Below are 21,354 nucleotides of genomic sequence, written 5' to 3'. Positions count from 1 at the left end.
ACCACCATCCTTGTGGAACTGCAATATTGGTGCCAAAAGCGTTAAAACTATAACTTATTTGAAGGTGGATAAAAATCATGTGCACATGTTTTGAGCAAGAGTATCATATAGTCACACACAGACATCAAGATTTTGGATATGAATCACAACAACGGTGACAATCAAAACAAAAAAGCTTGAGAATCAAGGATGAGTTTTGTACTATGAAAGCTACCCATCATGCATTGCAGGATGAAGCTTTTTTTTTTTTTAAAAAAGGATAGCGTCATTTACCAGCGTTGTCCAGCACTGCTACACACACCATGTTAAAGCACAGAAGATTTGCAAACAGAAACAAGTCCAGAGAAACTTTCCAGAGCACATTTTTAAGCAGACTTTGCTTTTACACACACCGCGGAGAGCACAGCACATACACACACAGGGGAGAGCACACACACAGTGGAGAGCACACACACACAGTGGAACATGAGCAGTTGCTTTGAGGTTGTGTATCTTCGGAAGTGGAACACACACCTTTTCTTCTTCTTTGTCCTTCAGAGCAGAGGTCCTGTAGCTGACACGAGTCACGACTACACTGCCCTCTATAGGACTGGTGCATGTGTCGAATCTGTCCATCCTGAGCTTTAGTGACACTTTTCTGAGCACCTCGTGTCTGATCTCTTCTCAGCTCAAACACTGACTGTCACTGAGTGAACGACAGATCTCTGTCTCTCTCTCTATAGTGCTAGTTTAGAGTCAGACCCGATCAAACCACTGATACAGTGTTGCTGAGGACACGACTGGAATAAAACACTTCACACGCTGCGGAGAAACTCACTTATTTTCTGTAAAATAAAATACAGCTGTTTTAGTCAAACCGTTTTTTTTTTTTCATTATTTGCATATTGAGGAAACTGAATGTCAGATTGTTACTTTAATATTAGTTTATGGATTCCCGCTGGCAATGTAATTTTGAAATGGTCATTTTTAGACCCAAGAAAATGGAAATAAAATCTTAAAAAATAGTAATAATAATAATATGTACATGATTATACTGGTATGTAACGTATTTACTTCCAATTGAAAAGATTTTTAGAATTTTTCTTTAAGACGCACTGATGTTTAAATAATCCTATAAATGCATTTGAAAAAATATTGTGGATAGAAATGAATCTCTCCAAATTAGCAAAAGAAGAAGAAGAAGAAGAAAAAGTAATGTCTAAAGCTGCACTTTTGGGTACATTTTGTAATAAAACATATTTTTCAGAAACTTGTTAATTTCTTAATATATTTTCATAACAGTTAATCTCTCTGCAGACCCCTGCTACAACTACACTGTGCTGGACAATCCATGGAGATCCATCAGTAATGGACATAACTCCAACTGTGACACGTCTGTCTCCTGGAGCGGCTGGTATCGTCTCTTCATTAACGGCATGAGCGCTCATATCCCAGACACGTGTGTTGCGAGGTACAGCTGTGGCACTGATCTCGCACTGTGGATCCGTGGTGGACACCCAACAGTAACAGATGGAGTCGTCACTCGAGATGTCTGCGGTAACGGTGGGAGTTACAATTACTGCTGCTTTTTCGGGTCTTTTCCCATTAAAGTCAAAGCCTGTCCAGACAATTATTATGTCTATGAGCTGGTTAGTCCACCTTACTGCAATTTTGCATACTGTGCAGGTAATTATATTCACATGAGCTCTTTCTACACACTCATGATATTTGTGTCTCTGTCCATTAATCACTATTCATCCAAACTTTCAGACACTGGCAGCATTAACACCAGCCCTACAACTGTCACACCAGTGACCATCTCACCTGGTAATGTTACACACTGTGTCTCTATTGGCTTATTTTCTAACGTTCTCTAATGTATGTAGGCTACAGATCAGGGCTGCATTTCCCAGAAGCATCGAACAACACCAATGTCTCTATGACCAACTTAGGCTTACGATGCTTTTAGGAAACGCCGCTCTGTATCATTGGATATATGTGTGTGTGTGTGTGTGTGTGTGTGTGTGTGTGTGTGTGTGTGTGTGTGTGTGTGTGTGTGTGTCAGAAGAATGATATATTTACTGCATCACTATAATTAATTAAAAACGTCAGTTGTTGTTACCAGTACTTTACTGTAGAAAGTACAGTAGCAACATATTGTTATCTCCAATTGATTTGTTAATCCATACAGTGATTTCTCAAGGTCATTATCGTATGTCTTGCTCGTGTGTCAGCGTTATTTAAATACATGTTTATTTTATAATAAACCACAAAGCTTCCTAGCAAACAGAGTTTAGTTACAAGAACATTCTCCAAATATTCAGTGTTGATTCTGGGAACATGAAAAAATGTGGGTTCTTGTTCATCCCTAGTTGTAACTTCACCATTGTTGTGTTTCATATGCCGGATGTTGATGTGTGTGAGTGTGTAAGCGACACTAAACAAGTTTTAAATAAAGTTAGCAATGACAGTGTTATACACTCTCTGACATCATCATTCAGCATCTGAAACACAGTCAATCTTTATAATTTCAGCTGAGTTTAATACTTCTCAATAATGCTTCAATTATGTCAGTCAACAATTACAGAAAAAGCAGTTGTTGGTCATTAAAGCTGCCATGTTGATCTGATTTAAGCATGTGGAAATGCTTTCTGAAAACTTTTAAAATGGCTGAAAAATAAGTAACTGAACAATTGTCAAGAGCCTGGATTATCATTCATTTTTAATCAAGATATGCTGTGTTGAATTAGGGTTAGGTTATTAATATTTGCCTCAAAAGTCCTGGAAATGTATTTATAGAAATGTATGAAACCTGTAGATTGTTCTCAGGAGTGTCTGGCTGTCATTCACTGTACAGTAGTTCTGAATATCCCACAATTCATAGTCAGAAACAGTCCTTGTGTTTTTACTGATGAAGAACTATAAAATATAGAAATTCTGCTTCATTTAGAGTGAGCCTGTTGATCAGCTTCTCTGATTCATCCCTCGTTCATCCCTCATTCATCTCTCGTTCATCTCTCATTCATCTCTCGTTCATCTCTCGTTCATCTCTCATTCATCTCTCATTCATCTCTCATTCATCCCTCATTAATCCCTCTTTCATCCCTCATTCATCCCTCGTTCATCTCTCGTTCATATCTCGTTCATCTCTCATTCATCCCTCATTCAACCCTCATTAATCCCTCTTTCATCCCTCATTAATCCTTCTTTCATCCCTCATGCATCCCTCGTTCATCTCTCGTTCATATCTCGTTCATCCCTCATTAATCCCTCTTTCATCCCTCATTCATCCCTCGTTCATCTCTCGTTCATATCTCGTTCATCTCTCATTCATCCCTCTTTCATCTCTCATTCATCCCTCGTTCATCTCTCGTTCATCTCTCATTCATCTCTCGTTCATCCCTCTTTCATCCCTCATTAATCCCTCTTTCATCCCTCATTAATCCCTCTTTCATCCCTCATTCATCCCTCGTTCATCTCTCGTTCATATCTCGTTCATCCCTCATTAATCCCTCTTTCATCCCTCATTCATCCCTCGTTCATCTCTCGTTCATATCTCGTTCATCTCTCATTCATCCCTCGTTCATCTCTCATTCATCCCTCTTTCATCCCTCGTTCATCTCTCATTCATCCCTCATTAATCCCTCTTTCATCCCTCGTTCATCCCTCGTTCATCTCTCATTGATCCCTCATTAATCCCTCTTTCATCCCTCGTTCATCTCTCGTTCAGATCTCGTTCATCTCTCATTCATCCCTCATTCGCTCTGTTATGATTGGCCGGATTAAAAACACATCTGATGGGATAATCTTTTTTTCTTCCATCCTTTTATTTTGGGTTAAAAAACAACCCAAAATATTTACACACAAATTCAGGGTGATTTACAAATATGTGACAATGTGCAAATGCAGGAAATGTAGAATAAAAAACAAAAAAAATTAAATAAAAATACTAATAATATTTCAAAATAAAAATAATAATAATAAAAAAAAAGTGTGAATATCAATTCAATATATATAATTTATAATATAATATGTGTTTTCATGAACATGTTTATATTTAGACCATGACTTCATATTGGTGTTTTCATAAGTTAATCTCTCTGCAGACCCCTGCTACAACTACACTGTGCTGGACAATCCATGGAGATCCATCAATAATACAGATACTTCAGTCATAAACTGTGACTACCATGTCTCCTGGAGCGGCTGGTATCGTCTCTTCATTAATGGCATGAGCGCTCATATCCCAGACACGTGTGTTGCGAGGTACAGCTGTGGCACTGATACCTCACTGTGGATCCGTGGTGGACACCCAACAGTAACAGATGGAGTCGTCACTCGAGATGTCTGCGGTCACGCGGTCGGTTATGCGAGTTACTGCTGCTATTTCGGGTCTTTTCCCATTAAAGTCAAAGCCTGTCCAGGCAATTATTATGTCTATGAGCTGGTTAGACCACCTTACTGCAATTTTGCATACTGTGCAGGTAATTATATTCACATGAGCTCTTTCTACACACTCATGATATTTGTGTCTCTGTTCATTAATCACTATTCATCCAAACTTTCAGACACTGGCAGCATTAACACCAGCCCTACAACTGTCACACCAGTGACCATCTCACCTGGTAATGTTACACACTGTGTCTCTATTGGCTTATTTTCTAACATTCTCTAATGTATGTAGGCTACAGATCAGGGCTGCATTTCCCAGAAGCATCGAACAACACCAATGTCTCTATGATCAACTTAGGCTTACGATGCTTTTGGGAAACTCTGCTCTGTACCATTGGAAAGATGTGTGTGTGTGTCAGAAGAATAAAATACTTACTCTTATACATTGAAAAAAAAAAAAACAGTAACAGATGGAGTATTCAAGTCAAGTCAAGTCATCTTCATTTATAGCGCTTTTAACAATGTAGATTGTTTCAAAGCAGCTTTACAGAGATAAACATATAATTTAAGGTAACAGAGATTGTATATCTCACTCGAGATGTCTGCGGTAACGCTGGGAGTTACTGCTGCTATTACGGGTCTTTTCCCATTAAAGTCAAAGCCTGTCCAGGCAATTATTATGTCTATGAGCTGTGTACTGTTCACCATATTGTGCAGGTATTTATTTTCACATGAGCTCTTTCTACACACTCATGATATTTGTGTCTCCATATATATTTAAAGATGAAGAATGTGTGTTCTGATTGTTTCAGGAATATCTGCATTGTTTTCAATGACGTTGTGTTAGTAGGCATACGCTAAATACAACAACAGCATCATGAAGGGGTTTGCAATACAGATGTTGTCTTATTTAAGTTTACAACATGGAAATGTGTATCTGACACGCTGGACTACTGTTGAGAAAATTGCTTGCTTGTATTTCATACATTATACCAGGGGTCTCCAACCCCATTCAAACTCACCAGCCTGTATTTGATCAAGTAATCCAATGTTGAAAGTGAAGTACAACACTGTGCTGCAGTTCATGAGATAATTAAGTGGTTAATGTTTTTGATTAGTGATTAGTGTTTATATTAGTTGAGCTCTTGACCCTTGACTTTTAATTTTTGTATTTTCTGATTGTTGAAATATGTGTGTTTATAATATGCATTTATTGTGCAATAAGATCCAAGGTAAGTTGTTGTTGGTAAATTATGATATGGTAGTTTATCATTAAGTTTCCTGATTCACTGATCTCATCCAAAATCTAATAACCATTAATAAAGTTGTTGTGCCATTAGTAAATTAAAGTTTTGCATGAAAATATTGTATCCAGAAAATCAATTATTCTAAAGCATTATTTCTCAACCCTGCTTCTAGAGGACCCCCAACACTGCACATTTTGTGTGTCTCCCTAATCAAACACACCTGATTCAACTCATCAGCTCATTACACAACAAAAACACCAGTGTTAAATTAAGGTTATACATTATACACGAGTAATACACGAGTAATACATTTACTCGACAACGATATGCTTAAAACGGAGGGTTTATCCTTGAGTTTTCCGCGTACAGTCGACACCATTGTCAAAATGATCCACATTCACACGGATCCGCAAAAACGACTAAAAATGCTGTATTCTGCTGCCGGGCCATTGATGGCGATGAAACACTATAGACTGAACATGTCATACACGTGCATGACATCATCATCTTCAGAGATTTGCTTTTTTGTTGTTTACATGGAGACCGTTTTCAAAAACGTCCACTTTGAAACCGGGTTTCAAAAGTTTACGGTTTCAGGGACCCATAACGCCGTTTTCATGTAAATTAACTGCCAAAATGCATACAAATATTTACGTTTTTAGTTCAAAATGGTGTCATGTAAACAGCCCCTAACTCTGCTCAGAGTATGACTTCAAACTTCAAAGTGTTGAAGTAAATGAGTGATCAATTGAGTGACGATAGACCATTAGCGAAGACACCTGATATTAACAATCAGGATAACTGAAGAAAAGAGGAAATTATGCTGGAACTGACTAGTCAAATTTGTCAGAATTATTTGGCTCTCTAGCAGTAGATTTACTAGAGCCTTAGGCCACATGTACACATAGCCGGGTATTTAGAGAAACGAATATTTCTCCCCCTCCGTTTTCAAAAATAACATCGTGCACACAACATCGTTTTCAAAAAAGTTGTCGTTTACATCAACCCGCATAAATACGCCTCATAACTATGCCAAACCTATGGGCAGCAGTGTATGGAGAAGGACAAAGCCATGCAAGCCAATCAGAATCCTCAAAATCGACAACAACGAATAGCACGAGCGACTTCAAGTTCCTTTCAAAACAACAGACATGGCGTGAGGTTCGTTTGTGTGGACAGACAGCGAAGCAAATGCAAACAGGCCAAAAGCGTTTGCATAAAAGTAAAAATGAGTACCACCTTAACAGCATCCATGATCAAATAGTAGCCAAACAAACTCAAACATAGGGCGCTCACATGACGTAAGCATTTTCTGACGCATATTGTGACGTTTGAGAACCTAAAACCCCGTTTCTCCCAGTTGACACGGCAACACATAACTGGCGTTTTCATAAATCTCCACTTTGGCCGGAGTTTTTAGAAATAATCTTTTTCTGGGATAAAAACGGCATTTTCATGTAAATGACAGGCCAAAACGCAGGGAAATATCTGCGTTTTCCCATCGTGTAAACGGGGCCTTATTGCAGCCGTATTTGTAATGTACTAGGGCCGTATTGGTAGTTTTCTTCATCTTCTTCAGAAAAGTTTAAAATAAATTCAACTAGCCTAGACAAAAGCCTGACTTGGCATTTTTTATGCTTAAGGATTGGTCAGGCAAATTGCCCAATATTTCTCAAACTGTGCTGGTAAATATATTTACATTTTTATTTATTTTCATTTGTAAATTTGTCTGAATGTTTGGTGTGTGAGTGTGTTTGTGTCTCAAGTTATCTAAGAGTGTGTGAATTTTTTTTATAACATGAAATGAATGTCTGCACACAAGCTAGTGTATATTAAGTTATTTACTTATTATTTTTATTTGTTATTTCATTTTTTGACTGAGAGAAGATTTTATGTCCATATATGATCAAAATCTACAGGCAATGTCTCTTCATTCCCATATTTACGGTCGCATCCATCATTCTATTTTTGATCATTTCTTTTTTCTTTAATTCTGACTGCTGCTAATCTATTAATCTTGTTTAGCACAGTGATTTACACTGATAGTTCTCTTACGAGAGTCCTCTCGTACTGCGTTTTTGTAAAACGCTACGGGAAAAGTCTCTTTTCACGAAATACTGAAGCAAAAAATTATCCTTAATTTTCATACATGTAAAGCGCGTTGCGGCAGTGCTTAGCTATGGCGAGACGGCTTGCTCGCTCATTGGCTGCTCTGCAGCAACTGCATAAGCCTATCGAGCGAGGCCTGAGGTGACGTCAGGCCAATGAGGACGCTTCGCGCCCTCTTAGCCATTTCCCGCCGAGACGGGTGTGGCTAACCTCTATATAAGGAGCTCGAGAAGGCTGATTCACTTGATTTTCATCTCTTCAGCGAAGCTCTCACATCGCTGGATCACGAGGAAGCAAGCGTCGTTTGAGGCAAGCACTTCAGCGGGACGAGCCACTCGAAGCTGCTGGCAACGCCGCCTTCTACTGCCGTACCTGCTGCGCTTTCCGGCGCTATATCCTTTCATTACTCTGTTCTTGTGTGTGTGTGTGTGTGTGTTCGCCCCGCGACACTCACCCCCTAAAAGAGCTGCGTCTTTTTAAAGATGCCTTCGTGTGGCTCGTGCCGAGCCCCACTCTCCCAGGGAGACCGCCACGTCATCTGTGTTTCCTGTTTGGGAGAGGACCATGCAGCGCTCGCGCTCGCTGACGGCGGCTGCCCTCACTGCAAGCTTTTGCCGATGGTGACTCTGCGGACTCGCCTGGCATCCTTCTCAGAGTCTGCATTCCCCGCCGCGCTGCCGCGCCGCAAGAAGCGCCGCTCGCAGCGGGTCCCGGAACCCGCTCCAGCCCGACCAAGCTCGCCGGTTCGCCCGCCTGCTTCACCGGCTTCTCCTGTGCCTCTTCCTGATGCTCAGCGCCCGCAGTCTGCCGCCGCTTCATCAGAGGAAGTCGTTTCCGAGGCCGCGTCGGGGGAGAAGGATTCCTGCTCTCTGCTAGCTTCAGGCAGCGAGGACTGGGCGAGCTCTGAGGACCTCGCGCCTCCTGCCCGCAAGCCCACTACGAGAGCCAACATCGAGAAGGAGCTCATGCGAGTACTCGCGCTGGCCGCGGCGAGCCTCGGCCTCGAGTGGTCTGCACCGGAACTCCCCTCTCGTACCCGGCTGGATGGTAGCTTCCTCCCTGGTGAGCGCACTTCTCCGGAATCTAAGCCCGCCCCCTTTCTTCCTGAGCTTCATGAAGAAGTGGCGAAGGCTTGGAATGCGCCCTACTCTGCGCGAACGCGCTCGTCTGTGTCGCCAGCATTTTCCTCCTTGGATAATGCAAAAGACCGAGGCTACCTTTCACTTCCGCCGGTGGAACAGGCGATAGCGACCCACCTTTGCCCACCCTCTGCTGGACGGCGGACTAAACCGGTGTTGCCTTCTAAAGCCTGCCGCATGACGTCGACGCTGCTCGCGCGAATTTTCTCCGCCGCTGGGCAGGCTGCGTCAGCGCTACACACCATGGCTACGCTGCAGATATTCCAAGGTGATCTCCTCCGTAAGTTGGATGAGATGGGACCTGAAGCTATCTGCATCGCGGATTTGAGGAGCGCTTCGGATCTAACACTCCGCGCTACCAAGTCTGCTGCACAAGCCATGGGAAGATGTATGGCTTCCGCCACTGTTGCTGAGAGACACCTATGGCTTACGCTCACGGAGATGGCTGATTCCGAGCGCAACGCGTTTCTTGACGCCCCGCTGTCTTCCGCTGGCCTTTTCGGTTCTTCTCTCTCCGAGTTCGTGGAGAGATTTACCGAAGCCCAGAAAGCGTCTCAAGCCTTCAAGCACTTCCTCCCGAAGCGCTCCGGTTCTGCAGCGAGTCGTGAAAAACAGACTCCGCGGAGTTCTCAGCCTCAGCCCCCGCCTTCTGCCACATCTTCACAGCAGCGACAGCAGCGACAGCAGCACAGCTCTAGGTCCCGCTCTCGCTCTACCAGCCGACGCCCCGCTCAGCGCGGGCCGCGGCCGAGGATTGTGGTAAAGCCGGAAGCCCCGAAGAAGTCCTAGCACTCCTAGGAAAGCGCAGGTGTGTGAGTCCCGCTGCGGCCGGTCTCTCACCCAAGCGCGCCGCTGTTTCAGTCCCAAGACTTGCGACTGTTCCAGCGTTTTCTGCAAGACGCAAGCCCGCACAGTTGCCCGCTTGCCTGCACACAAAAGCCGTTTTCACGGCTACCCAGATGTATCCCGAAAAGAGTGTATTTTCTGGTGTCCCGGCCACGGCCGATGGTGCTATAAATGTAGTGTCGATGCCCACTCCTCAGTGCCCATCCCTACACATAAGCACAGCCCTACACTTAGGGCTCGCGCACATAAAATCGACTCAGATCGATTGCGCTTCAAATATAGTGAGAGTGCCCACTTCCCAGTGCCCACATACACTATGTCTCACAGACCACAGGCTCTCTGTAAAAACGAGACCTGTGTGCGCTCGCTCTGCTCAGGCAGACAGCGCGTCCAAAGCAGTGAATGTGCCCGCGTCCCGCCCACATTTACTCGCAGACATGAGTCCCGCGAGACTCGCTCAGCCCTCCCTCACTCAGTTAAGCACTGTAGTAAGGTCGAGGACGAGCGCTCTGCCCGCTGTAATAAGCGCGCCCCTCGCCTCGAATGCCACAGGCATAACGCCTATGTTATCGCACCCCGAAGCACCTCTGTCACACGACGAACAGAGCGTGCTTCGCATCCAGCCCTTAGCCAGCCATGCAGTAGCATGGGCAGCGCTTCCAGGGGTTTCGGACTGGGTGCTAGGCATTATAAAGAGAGGCTTCTCGCTACAGTTTTGTCGACGCCCTCCCCGCTTCACAGCGCGCGTCGAAACTTCGGTGAATTTAGAAGTAGCACACCTACTTCGCGCCGAAATATCAAAACTGATAAGCAAAGGGGCGATAGAGCATGTACCCCTAGCTCAAAGCAAAGGGGGGCTATACAGCAGATACTTTCTAGTTCCCAAAAAGGACGGTGGTATCAGACCCATACTGGATCTAAGACGGCTGAACAAAGCATTAGTGAAACGCAGTTTCAAAATGCTCACGACCAGGAAAATCCTCGCGCATGTTCACCGAGGAGACTGGTTCATGTCGATAGATCTGAAGGACGCGTATTTTCAAATACAAATAGCGTCACATCACAGGCGATACTTGAGATTCGCCTTCGAGGGTCAGACATACCAGTATACAGTCCTGCCGTTCGGCTTGTCCCTGGCACCTCGTACATTTACGAAGTGCATGGACGCAGCGCTCGCTCCTCTCAGACTCAGAGGCATGCGAGTGCTGAACTATTTGGACGACTGGCTGATCCTAGCTCAATCACGATCACAGCTCGTGGAGCACAGAACCATTTTACTCGATCACCTCGAGAATCTTGGTATCACAGTCAATTGGACGAAGAGTTCACTGAACCCCAGTCAAACGATTTCGTTTCTGGGTACCATTCTGGACTCACAGTCTATGACAGCGCGGCTGTCGCCACAGCGCGTGCTGCACATTCAGCGCGCAGCGAGATCTTTCCGCTGCGGCGCGATTACCCCGCTCAGGACGTTTCAAAGGATGCTAGGTCTCATGGCCTCAGCATCACCGGTTCTTCAGCTGGGCTTGCTCCGCATGCGCCCTCTGCAGTTCTGGTTGAAAGCGCGAGTACCGCGCGGAGCGTGGGTGTCCGGCCGGTTACGCCTCAAGGTCAATCAGAGCTGTGTGACAGCCCTAATACCTTGGTTGGCGGGCGACTGGTACCGATCAGGTGTAAGCCTGGGGACTTCCTCGGGAGTGAGGATGGTGTCGACAGACGCATCCACCTCGGGATGGGGAGCGCTGCTCGAGGGCAGACCGTTCTTCGGCCTGTGGTCGAAACGAGAAAAGCTCCAACACATCAACTGCCTGGAGATGCTGGCAGTGCACAATGCGCTGACGCGTTTTTGTCCCCAAATCAAGGACCAACACGTCGTAGTCCGTTCGGACAACACGGCCGTGGTGTCCTATATAAATCGCCAGGGCGGTCTGAGATCCACATCCCTGTACAGGCTGGCGAAACGCCTCCTAATATGGGCTCAGCACAATTTGCGCTCGCTGAGAGCAGTGCATGTGCCTGGGCTCCAGAATGTGGGCCCAGACAGGCTGTCCAGGAACAACATTCCCCTGGGCGAATGGTCTCTACACCCGCAAACAGTCCTGCTGTTGTGGGAAAGATTCGGCAGAGCGGAGGTGGACCTATTCGCGTCCCGCGAAAACGCTCATTGCCCCGTGTTCTTTTCCAAGAACGACAGCGCGCTGTCCCACATGTGGCCGCGCTGCCCACTTTATGCCTTTCCCCCCGTCTCCCTCCTGCCACAGGTGTTAGAGCGGGTCAAGGAAACGAAATGCTCAGTGCTGCTTGTAGCACCGTTCTGGAAGAACCAAGCATGGTTCCCAGTCCTGATGCAGCTAGCAGACATCGCTCCATGGCCAGTGCCATTGAGGAGAGATCTCCTCTCGCAGGCCAGGGGCTCAATTTGGCACCCACACCCGGAGCTGTGGTCCCTTCACGTGTGGGCGCTCAACGGCTATCCGTTGACCTCGCAGAGGGAGTGATAAATACCATCACTCAGGCCAGGGCGCCGTCAACTCGGCGGCTTTATGCCTCGAAGTGGTCGGTTTTCTCCGGCTGGTGTACAGCTCGGAGCCTATCACCTCTCGATTGTGAGGTGACGGAGGTTCTCTCCTTCCTACAGGAGCTGTTGGATAAGGGCAGATCCCCTTCCACGCTCAAAGTTTATGTGGCGGCTATTACAGCGTTTTCTGGAACAACGCTGGGGCAGTCTCTAGGAAGGAACGATTTAGTCATCCGCTTCCTCAGGGGAGCTAGGAGGCTAAATCCTCCCAGACCTCCTTCAGTCCCTATGTGGGACCTTTCTACGGTTTTGGCGGCCATGAAAGGTGCCCCTTTCGAGCCTATCCAATCTATTAGCCTCAAACATTTGTCTTTCAAAACAGTGTTCTTGATGGCTCTCGCTTCGGTGAAGCGCATAGGCGACCTGCACGCGCTCTCTGTGAGCCCAGCGTGCTTAGAGTTTGGACCTAACGACTCTAAGGTCATACTCAAACCTAAGCATGGCTATGTGCCAAAGTCCCTCAACACACCATTTCGGGCTCAGGTTATCTCCCTGTCTGCCCTGCCGGGATCAAGTGAGGAAGGGGACTCAAGCTTTCTTTGCCCCATTAGGGCTCTAAGAGCTTACGTGTCCCGCTCTGCTGTCTTCAGACAGACTGAGCAGCTCTTTGTCTCGTTCAGTGGACGTTCCAAGGGAATGGCTGTGTCGAAACAGAGCTTATCCAGATGGATAGTTGACGCCATAGCGCTGGCTTATACTGCCAAGGGCCTCCAGTGCCCGTTGGGAGTTAGAGCGCACTCCACGAGGGGCGTTGCCTCCTCGTGGGCTTGGTCCAGCGGGATTTCCTTACAGGATATATGTACGGCGGCGGGCTGGGCCTCGCCGTCTACATTTATCAGGTTTTACAACCTAGAGGTTCCCGCCTTGCAGGCTAAGCTACTATCGGTATAGCCGATTCAGCTGTCTAACTAGAACACTGAAATCGCATGCGCAACGCGCTGCCGACTGTCTTATGGGCAGAACTGTGTAAGACCCACATTTCCCACATTTAGTTCAGGTTCCCCCACCCTGTCTATGTGATGTCATATTCGCGTCTGCTGACGCAACCATATAAGGACAGAGGAATCCCCTCTTGTCTCTAGACTCTCTCTGTGAGGTCATGTTTTACGTCTGCGGACGTTACAATATAGGGAATTAAGGTTCCCCTCCCTTAAATCCCAGGCTCTTTGTGAGTCTATCTGGTGATTATGCACTGTACACCTGGTTAGCTTCCAGTGATCGGTGTCTTTATCCCAGCACGCACGGCGTTTTACAAGGGGTTCCCGTAGCGTTTTTACAAAAACGCAGTACGAGAGGACTCTCGTAAGAGAACGTACTCGGTTACTAACGTAACCTCGGTTCTCTCTAGAAGAGGGAACGAGTACTGCGTTCTCTGCCGTGCGTACGGTTCACTCTGGTTCGCTTCGGCGATGAAAATCAAGTGAATCAGCCTTCTCGAGCTCCTTATATAGAGGTTAGCCACACCCGTCTCGGCGGGAAATGGCTAAGAGGGCGCGAAGCGTCCTCATTGGCCTGACGTCACCTCAGGCCTCGCTCGATAGGCTTATGCAGTTGCTGCAGAGCAGCCAATGAGCGAGCAAGCCGTCTCGCCATAGCTAAGCACTGCCGCAACGCGCTTTACATGTATGAAAATTAAGGATAATTTTTTGCTTCAGTATTTCGTGAAAAGAGACTTTTCCCGTAGCGTTTTACAAAAACGCAGTACTCGTTCCCTCTTCTAGAGAGAACCGAGGTTACGTTAGTAACCGAGTACGTTTTATGTGCTGGTAACTTGAGTTCTGCTCCTAATGGAGAAACATCATAACAGTTTAAAGTGAGACACTGACTTCCACTCGATCTGGACTAAGATCAAAATGAATAAAATACAACATAAATGGATAGGACTTTTCTAAAGTTTTGTCTGACTCAGATGTATTTTATTATTGTCTTCATGCTGATTTCTGTCATTGCAGATATAAATATAACGCTGGAGGAAGGATGCACCGTAAGTTGAGTTTCTGAAATTGAAGTTTTATATTTGAACAATATAGGTGCATGGTCTAAAAGGGTCGTCTCTATTAACGAGTAATTAGTGTGTTTTGGGCATAATGTGCAACAAACCAATCAGAGTCTCATCTCCCATTCCCTTTAAAAGTCAGTTGCGCTCGCGCCATGGCGGATTCGCTTTTTACATGACGCAATTTTGAAGCGGAAAGACTGAACGCTTCTCCAGAGAGGAAACGGATCTGCTTGTGTGCGAGGTTAAAGTGCAAGCCGGATTCCACGTTATCTTTATGTACACAATATTAATCTTTTACATTGTAATGCTTTTGTTTTTAATATCTGGCATGTTTGTTGAATGCTGCGCGTCCCTGTGTGTGTAATAAGAAGAGTGTACGTGCGTTGTGGACTTGCCTATAGGCTCATATTACTAACGCCATCTTTAAATAACAAAAAATAAATAAATACTGCGCCATTGACTTCAGACCAGGTTTCAGTTGGTCAATGGCGTGTCTATTTCAGTTCCTCAAAATAGAAACGCACCATCAATGCGCCTGAACACACTTCGTTTTCAGACCAGAAGCCCATGGCGGCACAAATGGGCACAAATGCATTTGCTGTTTAAACAACGTGACGCAGGACGTGAAAATGAAAACTGCGTCGGGCTGAAACTAGCCAAACACACTTGCGTAGCGCCTGGCGCTGCATTGCACCGGGTGTGTGATAGGGCCTTAGAGTTGAACTAACAATGCCAATGTTTCCATCCGTGTATTGTAGCCTATGCAATTTTTGGGATATTGCATACGATTATGTGATTAGATAACTGGACTGATCAATCTCATCATACACCATCTAAAGTTTTGTTTTGGTCATTCTGAAATGCCTGTCATCAAAATGATTTGGTCTGATTATCTCCCAGAACTGTCACACACATTAGGCATCTGAACAAAAGATAACATGACGTTGTTACCCAGTCAACTATTTGATCTCACAGTGATCTCACCACAAGCTCCCAGGATACTCATACTATGGCCACAATGTGAGGTCAAAGTGCACAAAGCCTAGATACCCAGCATGCATTGCAGCATGAAGCTTTTGATCATCACCATTGTTGAAATTCATACACTGATACTCGGTCTCTTTGTGTCTAAATCAGTGGTTCCCAAACCTGTCCTGGAGGACCACCAACACTGCACGTTTTCTTTTTCTCCCTAGTCAAACACACCTGATTCAACTCATCAGCTCATTAACCCATGTGATAATGAGCTGATGAGTTGAATCAGGTGTGTTTGACTAGGGAGAAAAAGAAAACTGCTGAATTTCAAACTGTATAATGAAAGTTTGTTATAAATTATGTTATAATTTAAAATACCTCACAAAGACTTACATACTGAATCTAGATGATGATATCTTTACCAACAACAAACCAACATCACCTGGATACATTTTCTTTTAGCCATAACAAAAGTGCCTTACAAACACAGTTACAGCAGCCAAAGAATATGTAATGTCTAAAAGTCACGAGCCCAACTAAAGCAAACACTGATCACCATCATGGTAATGTCAAACTAAATAATATAACGTCAACATCTAAAACATCTTAATAAACAACATCTTAATTCCTAATAAGAACTTCTGTAGACGTCTGAAGTCAGTCTGGTTAGTAATAAGTGAAGCTGGTAATGCTGTTTGTGGAGTTGTTTAATCCTCCTTTAGTCAGTTGTATGTTTGGAGAACGTTCTTATAAGAAAAAATCTGTTATCTGGGTGTGCACTCATACTGAGAGCTCACCATGTGACACCACTGTGACACCACTGTTGAGAAACAGGAAGTAGAATCTCCCCCAGTGACCGATATTTGAACCGCCTCCTCTCAACCTGCTCAACATTTTGAATTCACAATGAGTTCAAATATTACTGACACTGTGAGCATCACCATATGAGAATGGTGTGATGTCACTGTGATCATGTGTTGACTGGGTTATTATTTCATCTGAGCTTTGAGGAGCATTTTTCTGCACACATTTTTTATATATTTTATGCAATATTATTTTTTTTTTGCTCAATTCGTAACTGGAAATGGTTTATTAGTTCAGAGAGTAGTGCAATAAAATATGCATAGTAGATATCTGTAATGTAAAATATATATATATGTGCTGTTCTATTTATTGTTGCTAGATTTGTGTTGTGTGTCTGTACTAACATCACTGAACCTTCACAGTGACCTTCAGTGCAGTAACAATACATGTTTGGCTCTCTGTTAATATTGAAAAACATGATCAAAATCAACAGCCTAATGCTTTCACAATTGTGATTTCAGAGTCAGAACTGTTTCCAAAATCTTCTTGAGAAGATCGAGAACATCACATCTCAAGTGCTCTCTGTGACTGTAAGTCTTCAAGAGAAAAATAATCAAATAATCAAACATTTGTCAGTTATATACTGTAGATAATATATGATTGACAAAACAGTGCTGTCTTATTTGCTCTGTTGACATTTACTGTGACACTGTTTATCTGATCAATAAATTAGACTGTGACCAACATTTTGACTGTGGCCTTCAACGCTTCAGGGAAGATTTTAGAGTCATCATCTTCATCATCATCATCAGTCAGCCCAGCTGAACTAGCCTCCTATGGAAACCGTGTGTTAAAAACCAGTGAGAAACTCATCTCTACATTGGTGAAGCCGACAGTCACGAGTGACAATGTCAGTTTTGCTCTTGCTGTTGTAGGTGAGTGGAAAAACTGTTATTATTGATGATGAAACTGAGATTATACATGATGTCAGGGAGTTTATATAGAGCAGCAGTGGATCACGGGTGTCAGACGGTGAGGATGATAAATGCAGCTACAGCAACTATATAATTGAGAAGAATTACAAATATTTTAGACAGTGTTTTCTGCTCTTTTTGTGTCTTTTGTTGTTGATGTCAAAGGTCAGTATTTTGGTTCAAAGTCATTCATCATTTGGTAGAAGCTCGTCACATTAGACAGATTCCAGATGGACAGGTTGAGTCCTGAAAAACACTCATCCTGAAAAACCATGAAAAAAGTTTAAAAAATTGACATTTTGGACATTTGGATTTGGAAGCTAAACCAGTTGGGAACTGAAGCACTTGTACACTTGACTATACAGTGTACTGTAAGATCTAACATTTGACCTCAAGATGACCTTACAGTTAATAGTGATTCATTTAATCTGCTAACTGAATACATGCAAATGTAAGTAAACCTGAAGGGTTCATCAGAGATGAAAACCCAACAATAGTGAATATTCATTTTATTTGTTTGTCTTTTGTGCAAATTCAATGGAATTGGACTTTAATAAAAAGATAATAATTGTAAATAAATTAATATAGCACATAACTGCTTTTTTTTTTTTTTTTTTTATCAGAGGTTGAAGTCTTCATGGTTGGACCACAGGTCACCTTAGATAAAATCCCTCGACTTGACACGACAAATTCTTCTGTGGACATCGATCTCATTGGGATCGCCAAGAACAACAATGAAACAAGTATGTGAGATGTTTCTGTAGGTTTGAAACATCTTAGAGTTATCATCAATATTGCTGAATCTCATGCTGCAGAAACACAGGGTTTGTGATGTGAATATATTAATGGAAAAACATAATTGTTAGATTCAAAAATCATCAGTCTTTTTCATGATGACTTTAAAACCATCAACAAGTAACCATCATCACCTGATCTCATTTCACTTTAGCTTTCTTTGCTACTGCAAATGTGTTTGACAAACTTACTGTCGCAGCGGCCAAAACCAACAAAATATATAGTAAGAGTTAAGAGCCCAACTAATGGAAACACTATTCACTGTTATGGTGACTTCAAATGAAACACATTAGAGTTAAACACCTGTTAATTCTCAATAAAACTCCTGTAGACGTCTGACAGAAATAAAGTCAGTCTGGTTAGTAATAAGTGAAGCTGGTAATGCTGTTTGTGGAGTTGTTTAATCCTCCTCTGCTGAGATCTTCACAGATTTAATGTCTTCTTTTCTCTTCAGTTGATTTCATCTGAGGCTGTGTCTGAAGTCAGTTGTAGTTCTTGTGTTTCTGCTCGTCTCTTTTTCTGTTCTCTTCTTTCCTTCAGTGATTCTGCTTGTTAACAGGCTTATTAAGGCTGAGATGACTCCATATTTAATATACACAGACTTTGTGGCTCAGATAAGGTCCAGTTCTGGTTTATTTCTTTGCTCTTGGCTGACATGTGGCATTGCTATGGCCTGCTTGTGGCCCAGATCTGGCAAACAGGAGCGAGCCGCCCAAGGGCCGTCATTCCAAGCTGCATGTGGGCCAAATGTTGGCCGGATCTGGGCCGACAACAATGTTGCTATGTGGGTTACCACTAAGCCACATTTGCTTATTATAAATGTTTTTTTTGTTTTATTTTATTGTTGTTATTATTATTTTAGTATTGTAAACATGTAAGCTTCTGTTTCTGTCACACAGGATCAGCTGCTGTGGCTTTCATGAGTTATAACACAATGGAGAATCTACTGAAGCCAGACTTCTTCAACACATCAAATGACACGATTAAAACCATGATGTCTACTGTGATCTCAGCTACTCTTCCCAAAACCACCAACACTAAACTCACCAAACCAGTCAACTTCACCCTCAAACACATCAGAGTGAGAGACTGAAATGTGTTTTTGTCCAACCTGAGAACTGATGAACATCTGAAAACATGTTCTACATGTTTTTTCTTCTTTCCGAAGGAGTTTGACCCCAACGGTTCTCTGTCCTGTGTGTACTGGAATATCAGCGAGTGGATTGTAGATGGTTGTTCTGTTTTAAAGACCAACAGCAGCTACACTGTGTGTTCCTGTGTTCATCTCTCCACATTCGCTCTCATCATGCAAACCAGCCGCCCATCAGAGGTACGAGAACATTTATAGTGAGCATTGAAGAACAGATTTGGCACTCATGTACTCTGACATGTTTTCTCAGAGCGACTCAATGCTGGAGCTGCTGGACCTGTTGAATTTGGTGTGTGTGATCGTGGGGCTGGTGTTCTTCAGTTTGGCCCTGTTGACCTTTGCCCTTTGTCAGTGGAGTCCTGGAGTGAATAATGTGGCTCGAATCAATCTCTGCCTGAGTCTGCTGTTGGCTCACCTTCTGTTCCTGCTCACACAACAGTTCCTGAGCCTCATACACCCTCATCAGGTGAGGATGATGAAGGAGCCCTACAGCTCAGCACAGTCTCACTGAGAATCATCATAACCATCTCTCATGATCTCCAGGTGTTGTGTGACGTGATATCAGGTGTGCTGCACTTCCTCTTTCTCTCCGGCTTTGTGTGGATGTTCACTGAAGCTGTGCTGCTCTTCATCTGTGTGAAGAACCTATCACAGATCAGCTCCAAAAAGAGGGAGGTGCTTAGCAGTGGATTCCTGTGTGTGATTGGATATACGGTTGCTCTGGTTGTGGTGGCCGTGTCTGTCGGGCTGTTTCCTGAAGGATACGGCAGCGAACAGTGAGTTATTGTTGTTATTGTTGTTGTTGTTGTTTTAAGTTCATTTGATTAGAGGCAAATAAAGCAGCTTGGGACTTTTGTGATATTTATAATCTGATAAAAAAAAAAAAAAAATTTACACACACCGTAAAAGCACATACAAGATTAAAAAGACTAAACATGTCAACACCAGACAGAATTTTTGCCAAATTCATGCAGTTTTATATTATGTTTCCTCTAAACAGGTGCTGGATTAAAATTGATAAAGGTTTTATCTGGAGTTTTCTGGGTCCTGTTTGTGTCATACTAGCAGTAAGCACATATCTTTTTTCCTCATGATTTTAATTTATATTAAAGGGAAAACAAGGTGATTATTTATTATTTTTCTACTTTTCAGTTAAACATGATTCTCTTCATCATGATCATCATCAATCTGAACTCAACTCTCAAAAATCTGAACGCTGAAGTTTCACAGATGAAACAAACCAAGTAACAAACATTCAGATTCAAAAACACTCCATAGAAAAAAAAAAAGTAGTCAATAAAGACACTTTAACTCTTTCTCTGCAGGATTATGGTCTTTAAAACACTGGCTCAGTTTGTGATTCTTGGTTGCTCCTGGATTCTGGGTTTCTTCACTAATGGCAGGAAGGAGTTGGAGATCCTCTTCCTGATCTTGAACTCCCAGCAGGGAACCTTCATCTTCCTGGTCTATTGTGTCCTCAATAATGAGGTCAGACATGTTTAAAATCATTTTTGTCCTCCGTAATTATTTCAGCCATTTTATCATCACACTCCATAGGAAAACCGTTTCACTCTCTTCAGAGACAGTATATAAAAGTAAAGTATCTATATTTACTTCTGAAAATGCAAATCTAGTCTCTTTAAATATGCTTTCTTACCTGTTTATTATAAGGAAATTCCATGGTTCATGAGTTTCAGAGGTTAAATGATGTCATGAAGTCACTCAGCTCCTCTCGTCTCATTCTTGTCCAGGTCAGACAGCAGTTCAGGAAGTTCTTCAGATGTCTTTGCTGTGTCAAACAACACTGAGGATAACAGCAATCACGATCAGGAAATAAAAAGTGCCATTATTATATGGGTATTTTATATAACAGAGTGAATGGTTTGGGAATTTTAAATTCATAATTCAACTTGAATGATAGGAAAACATGTTATACGAGTGTCTTATTTTATAGCTGTTAATGTTTTAAAAAAATTAAATAGTCAGGATGTTTTTGGTGGAGGGTGAAAATATTATTTTTATACAGATTCCTCAGAATAATTAAGCTGAAATATTTTTAAGTAAATGTTGACTAAAAACTGTTTCATGTGTGCATGGTGAAGGGAAATAAATTAATTTACATTCAGGGTTGTAAAGTTATAAATTTGTTAATCTTGCAAAATTATATTTTTGTTTGTGAAGGTCAGAAAGCTGTTTCTTTTTGTAATGACCGATTTTACAGTACACTACTTTAATTTTCTCGTACAAAATATGTCATAAATGTATTTTCAAGAGGGAGGGCCAGAGGATTTATCGGTATTGTGATATAAATTTAAAAACTAAGCTATAAAAAAATGATTAAATGTGCAACTAATGTCTCATTCAAAG

General features: G+C 43.1%; 1 protein-coding gene across 1 annotated transcript; it reads left to right on the top strand.

Moving 5' to 3' along the window:
* Positions 1-465: 465 nt before the first annotated feature.
* Positions 466-21,354, top strand: LOC311279505 (adhesion G protein-coupled receptor L3-like; the record flags this gene model as incomplete). The annotated part of the gene is made up of 17 exons (XM_084391064.1): positions 466-592; positions 1,297-1,536; positions 1,750-1,806; positions 4,086-4,463; positions 4,548-4,604; positions 14,243-14,274; positions 16,590-16,658; positions 16,802-17,003; positions 17,666-17,785; positions 18,737-18,918; positions 19,006-19,167; positions 19,238-19,453; positions 19,531-19,763; positions 19,988-20,054; positions 20,140-20,231; positions 20,313-20,475; positions 20,739-21,354. The coding sequence occupies 17 exons, from the start codon at positions 466-468 to the stop codon at positions 20,793-20,795; spliced, it is 2,454 nt and encodes an 817-aa protein (XP_084247190.1). The 3' UTR covers positions 20,796-21,354.

Source organism: Rutilus rutilus, assembly GCF_951802725.1.
Source record: "Rutilus rutilus genome assembly, chromosome: 2".
Classification (NCBI taxonomy): Eukaryota; Metazoa; Chordata; class Actinopteri; order Cypriniformes; family Leuciscidae; genus Rutilus; species Rutilus rutilus.
Note: the sequence above shows the minus strand (reverse complement) of the source record. Positions and strands in the feature narration are given on the sequence as shown.